Source organism: Phoenix dactylifera, chromosome 6 (assembly GCF_009389715.1).
Source record: "Phoenix dactylifera cultivar Barhee BC4 chromosome 6, palm_55x_up_171113_PBpolish2nd_filt_p, whole genome shotgun sequence".
NCBI classification, from domain to species: Eukaryota; Viridiplantae; Streptophyta; class Magnoliopsida; order Arecales; family Arecaceae; genus Phoenix; species Phoenix dactylifera.
In genome coordinates, this window is record NC_052397.1 from 16571196 (window position 1) to 16584124 (window position 12929).

Below are 12929 nucleotides of genomic sequence, written 5' to 3' on the forward strand. Positions count from 1 at the left end.
TAGGTTTTGACATGTCCAAAGTCCATCAAAAGTCTTATGCAAATCTTATGGATTTTTATGATTCTTTTATCTGATGGATATATATATGTTACTAATCATGCAAATCTGATAACACAGTTGGAGATGGATGCGGGCGGAATCAAACCCGAACCCGAACCCGAACCCGAACCGGCCAGCCTTCCGCCTCATTTTCCGCGCTCTGGCTCAACCCATTTGGCATATCGTCGCCTCCCAATCTCCGAAGTTCGCCCGGCTCGTTTTCGCCATTCCCCTTCCCCCGTCTTTTTCCTCCGCCGGCGGCTCTAATGGCGTCGATGGCCATCTCCGCGCCCTTCGGCTTCGTGGCCGCCTCGCTCACCTCCGTCTCCCCTTCGCCGTCTTCTTGCAGGTAGCTCTCTAATCCCGCTCACCCTTGTTTTGATTTCCCAAGTTCGTTTTAGTAAATCGACTTTCCTTGATTTTGTTTTCCTCTCAGGAATTTGCTCAAATTCGCCCCCTCCGCTTCGCTCGACCGCCGGGGTGAGTTCCTCTCTGTTCCCTCCATCTCTAGTATGAGAGGAACTAAAATATAATGGACGATCGATTTCGGTACCTAGGTCGCTTAATTTATTAATGTATTGATTTCAACAAAAATTAACTTTTTTGATGCCAATCTATGAATTTCTGACAAGATATTGTCTTTAGTTCTACTTTCGGATAAGATTCGTACAATCAGTGTGAGTTGTTTGCAGATTATGTGTTTTGAAATAAATGGAGAAAATGGAACGGTAATTGATCTTGAGTTTGTTATCTGAATGTCATAGAAAAATTCTGTTAGTATTTGGCCGAGCTTCCTACTTCATAATTCTAAGTCTGGCATTAAAGTTTTGGGAATTAATAATCGATGAAAGAATAAGTGGAAAGTTGTTGGTATGGGACCAAAGAAGTTATAGGAAGCTACTTAAATGAAATAAAGAAACAGGTTCTTTCCAACCACATTTGGTTTGATATCAGCATGATAAATTGATTATAGAATAGAGGACTTTTTTTTTATAAAAAAAATAAATGGATGAAAGAGTGATAGCAAGTGGCTGCTTCTGACTAAAATAGAGACAGATACACTAAAAAAAAAGAGAGAGACTAAAATAGAGGCAGAGATGGACAAAGAGGAGACAAGAGAGAAGAGAAGAGTTGGAATAAGGGAAGAATGATAGAACAGTCTCTCCTGCTCTTATTTATGACCAAACTAGCATTATAGAATTGATAACACTTACTTTGGATGAGCTTTCTGATGCAATAAGGATGTAGTTACCTATGATAAAAGATATGTAAACTAAATGTCTCAAAAAAAGTGTCAATGTTAAGAGGTAAGAAGGCTATGACTCTTGAAGATGTTCTACTTAGCTTTTTTTTATAATTAAAAGAAATACAGATAAGAACGAGCAAAGTGTCAGATCTAGGACTCTTTCTAGCCTGCGTTGAGTTCCACTTTTTGAAAAGATAAGAGTAAAAGATGGAACAGTTTATCCCTTTTATGATAAGATAGGGGAGGAAGGGGGCAGGGATGTTTTTTCCTCTCACTTATATACAAATTTGAAGCCCCATAGATTCCTGGATATGAGATGCGATAGTCATTCTCAAAGACGATCATAAGTTAGTAATGAATTCGAGCTTTGTGAATCCAACTTTCAACTAGACTAAAACTTTTTGTTGACATTAACAGAATTGGGCTCCTAGGTATATAAGAACTTTACCTTGCTGAGAAACAAAATAAACTTATCACTTTGAAAACTGAAGAGTTAGATTTAAGAAGTTTCAAATCAGCCATTCTCTTCTTTCAAATCTGCATTCCACAAAATTACAGTCACGTATATACTAAAAAATTAAGAATGAAAACTAAAATTCAAGTCTCTTAAAATATATTTGGTTGTAGAAAATTTATCCCTAGGTTTATGAGCTTCAACTCAAGGAAGCACTAGAAGTGGGTGTAACCACTGTATTCATGAATTCAACAGCCCTTGCTTCTGATAGGCAATCCTTCATAAAAGTTATAACTTGTTTTGATATCAAATTGGTGTAAAGTAGAGTAAATAAGTCTTTCCAGAATGAGGAAGGCAGGGAGTTTTAAAATTCAATTGCTAGAAAAAGAAAATAACTTAAATATTACCCAGTCTCTTTGATGAGTGCCCATTGACACATAACATTTTTGCACTTAGGGGCCGTTTGGTTACCTACATTTGAGCCTCAAATGCTGCACTCTGGTTGCTGGCGGATAGATGCAGATGTTTGATTGCATGTAACCGAGTCAGATGTAGGCAACTGAGTTGCACCTTAAGGCTCTTTTGCTGCATCTAGAGATGCAGCATAAAAGGCTGCATCCCCAAATGTAGGCTCTAGATGCCACATTAAAAGCTATCATCACATCCTTTCCCTCTAATAATCATATGATAATAATATTACTGTAATTATAACAATAAAAGTTATCATAATATTATCATAATTCTTAGTATAATAATTCTTTATGATAAAATAATAATTAATATCATAATATCACAACTAATATATCATATAATTTATACATAATGATATATTTATAATATCAAGATATACAGCTATAATACTTATTATAATAATATGATAATAACTATTTTAATATATTGTATTGGTATACGAATCAATTATTCATGCTAAATAATATGATAATTATATGCATTGGTATTATATTATAATTTTCATTATAGTATATAATATATAATATAATATATGATTATATTATATTATATTTCATTATCTAATAATATTATAGTTGTATTATAATATATTATTATAATAACTATGTAATTAATATTCTATTGTATCGTACTATATTATCGTATTATATTATGTTATAATATTTTTAGTATATGATATTATAGGATAAGATAATATTATTTCATATCATACTACATTATATTATATCATTTAACACAATGTACCATATCATGATCTATTATATTATATTATATTATATCTTATGGTATAATATTATGTATTATATATTATATTAGATCACATTAGGTTTCATTACATTATTTTATATTATATCACATTAATATAGATATATTATAATATAATGTTATAATAATTATGTAATATTATAGTATAATATAATAATATCACTGGAGGTAATCTTAGTTCTCACCATGTTAGTTGCAGTGTGATCACACTTTCTTCATGGTAAACAACCAAACACAGGAATTGCAGTTGCAATTTTTAGATGCAAGCAAGCCTTATACTTGCAAATGCAAATTCAACATTTAGCTGCAGCTGCATCTAGATTACATACATCTAGGAAAGCAGGCAACCAAACAGCCCCTTATTGACTTACAGAATCAGTTATTTGCCTCTTAGAACTGAGAAGTCTTCAGGTATTTACTATTTTAGCAACTTAGATTATAAAATCAAGCATCTTTCTAATTTTTTATTGCATGGCATGAAGCCTTATCCCATTAGTTGGAGATCAAATAATAATGCACGCCTACCTATATCTCAATTCCTTTTTCATGTTTGATTATTCTTATCTTTTACATATCAGTACTCAACTATTTTTTTTGAAGGTCATCTGACCTTTATTTTGGTCAAAGACTAACTAACAGTGCTTATGAGTCACAACTTATCTAGAAACTATGTTGGGTGCTTGATAACCTTATTCTTTGTGCTGCTGCTTGTTACCATTCTACATGTTCATGTGTTATAGGTGGTGCTTCTGTGCTTGTTTAAAGATAATTTTAGCCCAAGAATCTGTTACAGTATATTAGGTTTACAGCCCAAACTGTTTAAAAAGGTATACTCTAACACCACTCCAAGTTATCTCCAGGACTGCATGGTAGAATTCGTGGTCTATCTCTGAAGCTTAATGAGCAGACACAGCACCATAGCACTTTGAGGTATATCCCAGAATTAGTTTTTAATTCTTCTCTATTTGTATATCCTTCTTAGTATTTACATCGCTCCCCCCCCCCCCCCCCCCCCCTCCTCCTCTTTCTTCTTGTTATATATATTTCCTCTAAATGCATTATACTGATGTCTTATCTGTGCATTAACTGGACAGATTGGATGCAGATCTGGATGTTATTTGAAATTGACAATGATGGAGTTCTTAGGTTTCCTAAGTTTAATTAAGTTCTTTGTAGGGATGATATTGATAAAAAGGCATGCTCTCTGTGCAGTTTTAGTTGCAAATGTGAGCTGCTCTAGATGATGATAACATTTGGTATTGGAAAAGAAAAGGGGCTTTTATTGTCTGAATATTTGCTTCCATAGGTGGTGGCATTGTCTATCCCAAGGTTTTAAGTCTCAATGGGACGGGTGGCATCCTGGCTGTCTCATCTCGTTCCTATGAGAAAATGGGACCGGACCGGGTCCATCCATGCAGGAAGAGGAAGAAAAAGGAAAGAAAGAAAGGAATGAAATTTGAAGAAAAAAAGTGAAAGGAAAGAAGAAGAAGAAAAAGGAAAGAAAGAAAAGAAGGGAGAAGAAACAGAAAGAAAGGAAGGGAATAAGAAAGAAATGAAAGAGAAAAAAGTAGAAAAAGGAAAAAAAAGGAAGAAATAAGAAAAAAAAAGAAAAAAGAAAGGAGATAAAGGAAGGTAGAAGAAAAAGAAAAAAAAAGGAAGAAAGAAAAGAAAGAAGAAAAAATAGAAAGAAAGAAAGAAATGAAAAAACAATGGAGTGAGACGGAGGATATCTATCAGGATGCATGACTAGAACCACCATTAGGATGGGATGGGATAGTTGGGCATCCCATTCCATGGAGAAACCGGGACACCGCCATCCCACAGGATTTAAATCCTTAGTCTATCTTGATCCCTCTAAGAAAAAAAAAATGGTTAGATGGCTAGGTTTATTTAAAAGTTCTTCCACATGATCATTGAATATTAGGGTGTCATTTGTCACAATGTTTTGCACTCTGCAAAGAATTGGATATGGAGAATCACTTCATGTTACTTGAAAATCTACAACAGTAGTTTGGAAGTTTAAAGTCCACTGTTAGCTTTGTTTGCTCTCGGTTTTTCTTTTCTTGGTCAAGTTAGAAATTGTTCATATACTATTACTGTACCTTGCTATATGGCAAAATAATGTTGCATGTATACCTGCTCCTCTAATTGCGGTAACGTGGGAAGCATGCAGTAGCAGAATCCGAGGGGAAAGAAAATCATACATAGAAATTGGAAATGGCAGTGAATACGAAAAGTTTTCAATTTCAATGGATTATAGATTATAGAATACAAAGTAAATAAGCAACCAGATGCTGGTAGACATAGAAGTCAGCATGATGTTGGGAAGGGCAAACTTCAATGATTGAGGAAAACTAGCCTTTTCAGATCAAGAAAATCCAAAACATTATCTCAGATGTTTAATTGGTGAAACATCATCTTCAACTGCAGATCAATGGATACAAGACTTTTAACCACTAAATTCAGCACATAATTTTTTGGGTAAATGATTTTATATCTTGCTAGTCAAAGCTAATTACTTTGGATTTGAATTTTAGTTTCTTCATCTTGTTTGGTTCGTTAGATCTGTTAGTAACAATCTCCTCTTATTGTTGGGCATGTTGTAAGTCTTCGTGTAGATCCTATTAGAGAAAGAACATTGTTTTCTTGTTTCGGCTGAAAGGAATATTGTAAAATAAATCCTGTAAGAAATAAAGGACTATTTGAAAACTAAAGCCTTGTAAATCCTTAAGAAAATAGCAGGGTATCTCCATGGGGTGATACCTTGTGAAAGAAGCTAGATATCTGCATATTGATTGGTATGCTTGAGAGCTATGCAGAATCTTGGATACAAGGCCTTACAGAAGGAAACAGGATGCATGCCTCTCAAAAAAATAGCAAAACTGGGCTTTTAGGGTACTTCCTTGTGTATGTGAGCCAGTGAGGTAATATTTGGAAGGCTCTTAGATGGTCCAAGTACAATTCACTTGTCCAATAATATTTAGATGGTGACTCATAGAACCCTACTTCATGGGAGAAGGATAGTTTAGGGGACTGTATGACATTATTAGTATTGTTAGCAATGACTTAGTTTTCTTTCTTCATTTTTCTCTTCAAGAGTATTGTTTCCTTTCATCATGTTTATAGAGTCTCAATTAATTTGCAGACCTACTTGCTAGGGTAGGGTAGAATCTATCGCAAGGGAATCTCTAATTCTCTTCCAAGCTTGTCTTTTTGGTCCTATTGTATTTGTGTCAGAGAACCTTCTCCTTGATGCATGTATCGTTGTCTTGTAGCATGTCATTATGTCTTATCCTAACTCATCTATCTATTTACCCTGACCTGTTAAGAAGTGGACATGGAAGATACAAAAATTACTTAACTATTATGGCAAATATTTTGATGTTGTTATGTCTTATTTCTTTGCATCTGTAGAATCCATTTACCTTGATCTGTTAAGAAGCAGACAAAAAATGGTAACTTGTTTGATAATTATGTATATATTTCAGTGTTGTGAAACTGAGGTAAAGAAAAATGAAGATGGGGTATAAATATTCTATCACTTTAAGCACAATCTACCTGCATTTTATCGCTTTTCCTTTTAACATTCATTAGAAACCAGACTGAGCCACAAATAAAACCATGCACCTCTGCAATGTTAATTCTTCCCAACAGCCTAATTGTTGACAGTTTTCTGCATCAAGTAAAAGCCATGAACTTACCATAAAGGATAAAGCTGTCCATCAGCTCTGGCAGAGACTAGATTTAGCTACCAAAAAGGCCAGAATCAATGCAATCTCACTCACAATGGCTGAGTAATTTATTATTTTAGGACTTCCTGGATTATAAAGTTCTGATGGTGGAGGTGGTAACTTGTGTCATGGAATTGCATATCTGGTTTGGTTCTTTCCCTGTGTCGAATGATTTAGTCATATCTCTTGAGTTGAAGGAATTCTCTTTTTGATTTTAAAATTTACAATTTTTTTGTATTTCTTTATCTAATCTTCGGAAACACTGGGTTGGTCTTGGGTCGTACATGAGCAGCATGTAACTGAATTGCTAGGACAATACCAGAAAGTAAAATGAATTATGCTAAAAGAAGGTAAATTAACCAGAAAAAATGGATAGAGAACATGCATGAAAAGTCAAATGGGGAAAGATCTAAGACATCTTCTAACATAAGTGTAAGAATCATGTGTTCAGACCGGAAATCCTGTAGAATGCTCAATAAAAAAAAGGGTCTGTCAGATTTCCTTATCTTAATTTAATTCGGTGATTCTGGTGTGAACTGCACATTGCTGCAGTTATATCGCCTAATAAGCGGAAGTCCTAGGTTCAAGTCTTGGGTGGTGCATCTTCAACAATCTGAACTTGCAATATATTAAAGATGCTAGGTCTCCTTACCTTTGGTGATCCTGGCCATGTTTTGGCGAATGAAATATTTATATGTGGAATGAAGTGACTCTGTATGTTAAGCATGGGTTGATAGCTTCTATTTCATAGGTTTCTGGGCAAATATATTTGTTTGGTCTCTTTCATCTGAAACAGCTGAGACTTTGTCTCTTGGATGAAACTATGCCTCTTTCTGAAACAAGGTGAAGAAGAGCATCGTATTAATAACTGGCATCAGCTGTTTGAATTGTCTACTAGCTATGATAGTGCCATTCGGAAAAACTGCAATGTTCCAAATGAATTTCTGAAACAAGGTTCTCATACTAGAATTTGTATTATTTGTTTGGATTTCTCTCTCGTCAGGAAGTTTTGTTATGCATACAGATATGATGCAGCTATAGAAGCAAAAAAGGGGAACCCACCTATAATGCCTGCTGTCATGACTCCAGGAGGACCCTTGGATCTTTCATCTGTATTGTTCCGCAACCGTATTATCTTCATAGGACAACCTATTAGCTCACAAGTGGCACAACGTGTTATATCACAGCTTTTAACACTAGCTTCTATTGATGAGGATGCCGATATTCTGGTGAGGAATATTTCAATACCTCTTCTACCCTTTTTCCATCTTTTCTTGTTGGACTAACTGATATAAATTTTTGAGCAGACTCTTTTAACCGACACCAGACTTATATTCCTTTTTGCTCACCTCTCTCAATTTCTGAGGTTAACTTGGAGATGCACCTTTTTTACAGGTCTACCTAAACTGCCCCGGTGGAAGCACTTATTCTGTCTTAGCAATTTACGACTGTATGTCATGGGTAATAACTTGAATTTTGTCAATTTTTTGGTATCATTTTTTGCATGATTGACCATGCTCCAGATCTTTAGTGTAAAGCTGGATATCCTATCCCTCTCTCTCTCTGCCTCTTTTGCATGTATGAATTTATCAATAAAGTTTTGAATCATGGTATGCTGTATCAATCCGAATCGGGTGGTACGGAGCATACCATATTGTACTGGTACTTGGTACGGGTGGCGTACTGATACTCGATATGCCAAAATAATTTTGTACCGTACCGCGAACCTTGTTCTAAATTCTATACTTTTGTTTGTGTTTCCCATGACAATCATGAAGTTTACTGTCAAAATATTAAGTGCTTTAGGCTGCAGCACAAGTCAAGTTGGCACTCGACAAATTTTGTACTGTTGCTATTATTGTCTATATGGGTCGATGTGGGGCATATAGACAATATAATATATTTTCTGTCATGCTTATATGCTCTGGGTTTGATGTGATGCCAATAGCAACCAAAATTTCCATCCAAATGATAGTCAAATATATCAATTTTTGGATATTCATGAAGCTCACTATCCTGTGTACCTAGGGTTTTGTTTAGATTGTTTGGATTCAAGATGTCATGTGAGTCATAGAATAATCATATCTTTGCTACCACCCACATCTACTATTTAAGACACTGAAGCAGAGTACTTAAAATTCAAAAGACTAGAGTTGACTAGCATCACTTAGGAGAAAAAGGGAAGGTCTAGCTTGCAAATTTCAATTTTGAGTTTTTGACCCAAGCCCAACTTGATTCCATGAGCTAACTGGGCTGAACTAGATCCAGATTTTTGACATGAAACCAATTTGGCATTGCATCCAGATTTTTGATATGACCCAAGCATGACTCAGTCCCCAATTGTTCATCATTCCATGCTTCGTAACTAAGGAAAATTAAGGTGGTAAAAAGAGAGAAGGAATTGTAGCTTCCTTTGTCATTTGGCCCTTTCCCCCACTACCACCGTGTTGAGTTGCAAGTCTTAGGAAAAAGGGTCATAGTATATAATGAAGATCAATAGGATGAGTCAATCATAGCTCCTGTTCTATATAAAACAAACACAGGCATGCTACATACGAATAACTATGAAATACATAGAATAGTTTTTCTTACACATATGGAAGGATAAATATTGCACACATTTCATAATACATGCACATATATATGGCAGCATACATTATATAGGCATACTAACATTTTAGTATGTAATACAAACTACAAAAATGTAATATCTAAAACATAGTAGAGATGGCTAGTTGTTAATAGGGAAAGAACATGGTTCCGTATAAATTTATTAGATATGAGCGATTATTATTGCTTTATAAAATAATAAAATGTTGATTAATACAGTGTTGAAGCTGACCCGAAATACTTGTGCCAGTGCTTGATGGTTATAATTATGTGCAATGCCAACTATATTTTAGATAGATACCACAAATAACACATTCTTGTTTTCGTTCTCTATCAATTTTCTGAAGGTAAGTTTTGTCAGTCTTTGAAGTGAGATACTGTTGCTTGCTGACTTCAACTACAAAGATAACCTTCCCATAATTTCATCTCACTACTGCATCAATGGATAATATTCACAGCATTTTCTTCTAATGTGCTCCAACATATACAGTGCCGAAGCTTTTAAAATTACTTGGCAGTAGAATATCAGCATGAGTATCTAGGAAAGTCATTTACTGGAGGATCTTCTAATGTTTTATAATTTTGGGTACATATTATATGTTCCTTCCCTCCCCCTTTTTTCTTTGTGAAACACTATCAATTTAATAGTTGCATTTTTTCAAAAAAAAAAAAAAAACAAAATAGTTGCATTATTTCCAATAACATTTGTCCCTTTTTTGCTCGACTTTACAAGGTAGCACATAGTATCATTTGTTGTTCTTTAATGATCAGATGTAGCACAAATCTAGGCATGCAGGGATCCAGTTTAATCTTGGGGACTTTACTATTCACAAGATAGTTGTTTATCTGCTCATATTCTTCATAGTTGTTTAACTTCAATTTTAAGAGTATTAATGTTCACTAACTGTTAGAAACTAAATGATGGATCTCTGTCTCACTGAATAACCAGATAAAGCCTAAGGTGGGAACCGTATGCTTTGGGGTGGCTGCAAGCCAAGGAGCACTTCTTCTTGCTGGGGGTGAAAAGGGAATGCGCTATGCGATGCCAAATGCTCGCATAATGATACATCAACCACAAAGTGGATGTGGGGTATGCATTAATATCATCCTGTAGTTCATTGCATCATATTGAAAGAATTGATTTTAGTAAGTGTTAACATGTCATTCTTGCTGCTGACCTTTAGGGGATTTATTCTTATTCTCTTGTCCGTGCCATCTTATCTCAGGGTCATGTGGAGGATGTTAGGCGGCAAGTGCAAGAGGCTGTTCAATCTCGTCATGTGAGTTTCTCTTATGGGTTTCTTAGAAGCAAGTTCTAATTGCGCCTGAGTGGAATCTCATGTTATTTTATGTTGGATGGCTATCTGTTTTCCTCCCTCATCTAAATCGAAGTCTGATTATGCATAAAAGTAGCGAAAAGCCTAGCTAATTGAATAATTGGAAAAATGAGTAAAGTCAGTAGGCATGTCATATGCACTTTTACCAAAGTTTCTTGTATTGAGGACACTGTGTCTAGAGTTAATTGTAATCAAGTTACTCTGGTCGTGTTTCAATGGATTTCTTTCTTTGAGAGACATGGTGGAGACACCACCACTTATGTTCAAACACCACGGACCACTCCTGGGAGGGGTGCCTACCAGCTGAGCTAAGGGCATTCCATTGGACTTTTTGTGCAGTGTGCTACATGGACTTAACCATGCCAAATTTTTCATCTGAATCATGATCCTGAGATTAGTTTGTATATTGAGCATTGAAAAATTGGAAATTAGAAAAACAAAGGAAAACCCCTGTAACGCCTCTTTACATTTCTGATAAATTCTTTGTGATCTAAACATATGGAACAACATATGCAGAAAATTGACAAAATGTATGCTGCTTTTACTGGTCAACCTTTGGAGACGGTGCAGCAATATACTGAAAGGGATCGCTTCTTCTCTTCTTCGGAGGTATTTCAGTACTTGCATTCTTTGAGAATGTCGAGCTACAGATATGTTATAACTTATAACAATCCTTTGACTAATGTCATCATGTTGTTGAAGTGCTCTCACATTCTTGTTTGCTTTCCATTCAGGCCTTAGAATTTGGACTTATTGATGGGCTGTTGGAAACAGAATATTAGTTAGAAAACAGACGGTATCCTGTCAGAGTTCATCGATCAGGCATTCCACACTTTAAGTGGTGGACTTGCCCTAAAATTTGCAGGTTTGGTGGTTTGGCTGTCTCCTTTGTCTCCAGTGGACTTCTGAGCTTAGAAATTCAAAGCCTTTACTCAGCAAGCAGAAGCAGTCTGTAATTTAATGATCTCATGTATAATCATTCTCAGGTGATTGTTAAAATTTTAGCTCTCGGGCACTCCCAGAGACTAGATGACAAGTTTTATTAACACAATAAAAAGTTAAAAATAAATAAGTTTTACAAAAATTGTTGTTGGGTTGTTTTACATAATTTTTTTTTGCCAAAATTGGTAAGTCATAAAATTTGAAAAAAAATAAATTTTATGAAAAATAATCCCCTTTCTTTTTTTCATAAAATATATTTTATAGAAATCATGTTTTATAATATCTGTTTTAGAAAAGCTTAGTGACAATTAAGCAGCTCTTTAATATGATCACCACGTAGCTATGCTTATCCTTTCTTAATCAAATTTGTCTCTACCTCTATTCATGATATTGTAAGATGGTATATATTCCCCATTTTATAGGTAGCTCTGAGGGTGTGTGACTGTATAAAAATACTTAAAAGAATTGGTCATCCAATATTCACATATAGCATATAGTAAATTAAAAAAAAACATATTAACAGCATTTTCATGCTCAAGAGCAAAGTTTCCCAAATATATGTTGCATAGTTTTGGCTATCTATCTTTGTTTATTATGATTTAAAACCTAGATAAAATAATTGTTTATCCAATAGGTCGAATATAGCATATAGTAAATTAAAATATATATATATTAACAGTATTTGCATAGTTTTGGTTATCTATCTTTGTCTAGTATGATTTAAAATTTCTAGGTTGTGGTCCATCTTGTCTTGCCCCTAGTACTTGTTAAAAAAATATTATTTTTTTCACCCATATCTTCACAATTTTTTCTTTTTTTGAAACCCATATTCATATATTTGGTTTATCCTGTTTTTTCATGTATATATATTTTTTTAATAAATCTCTCTCTTTCTGCCCATAAAGAGGTCAATGATTATCTAGCCTTAGAATATGTACAACCACAGGAGTCTGCTACCAAAATTGCACCTACCAGGTAGAGAATGTTGGAAGATGATTCCTGCACCCGAATGATTAGTAACATGCGAAGCTATCTAATCTGTTATGCTATTCGCCTCTTTATAAATATGTTTTGCTTCAAAAATAGTTAACGAAGAGATAAGTCTCTATAAACGATGGCATTGTCTTTCTAGTTTGTCCAATCCCAAATCCATGAGAATGGTAGTTTTGGAGTCTCCTTCCATTATTATATTTGATACTCCTAAACAGCTTACAACCCTACGAGAGGTACGCTAGTGTCAAAAAGCTGACATCCACCTGCAGCTGCAAAGGTGGAACCATAATTTCTTATCACAAAACCAGCATCCTTCACTGATCCGATCCATTCCTTTTCAT

At 34.8% G+C, this 12929-nt stretch overlaps 1 protein-coding gene across 2 annotated transcripts; it reads left to right on the top strand.

Annotated features, from left to right (window-relative positions):
* Positions 1 to 212: 212 nt before the first annotated feature.
* LOC103707586 (ATP-dependent Clp protease proteolytic subunit 6, chloroplastic) lies at positions 213 to 11737 on the top strand. Of its 2 annotated transcripts, none has more exons than XM_026804844.2 (9): positions 213 to 388; positions 476 to 519; positions 3836 to 3905; positions 7710 to 7935; positions 8102 to 8167; positions 10266 to 10406; positions 10543 to 10596; positions 11170 to 11262; positions 11388 to 11737. In XM_026804844.2, the coding sequence occupies exons 1-9, from the start codon at positions 306 to 308 to the stop codon at positions 11433 to 11435; spliced, it is 825 nt and encodes a 274-aa protein (XP_026660645.2). In that variant the 5' UTR covers positions 213 to 305; the 3' UTR covers positions 11436 to 11737. The 2 variants fall into 2 exon arrangements, with proteins under 2 accessions (XP_026660645.2, XP_008790347.2); XM_008792125.4 differs by having other exon boundaries at positions 214 to 388; positions 7731 to 7935.
* The last annotated feature ends 1192 nt before the right edge of the window (positions 11738 to 12929 follow it).

What these genes read in the sequence shown, in the direction of transcription:
- LOC103707586 (XM_026804844.2), top strand. Translation starts at nt 306, where the DNA reads ATGGCGTCGATGGCCATCTCCGCGCCCTTCGGCTTCGTGGCCGCCTCG. An exon ending in CAGCACCATAGCACTTTGAG is followed by an intron (nt 3,906 to 7,709) that starts GTATATCCCAGA and finishes CTCTCTCGTCAG; the next exon opens with GAAGTTTTGTTATGCATACA. An exon ending in AGGCTGTTCAATCTCGTCAT is followed by an intron (nt 10,597 to 11,169) that starts GTGAGTTTCTCT and finishes CAACATATGCAG; the next exon opens with AAAATTGACAAAATGTATGC.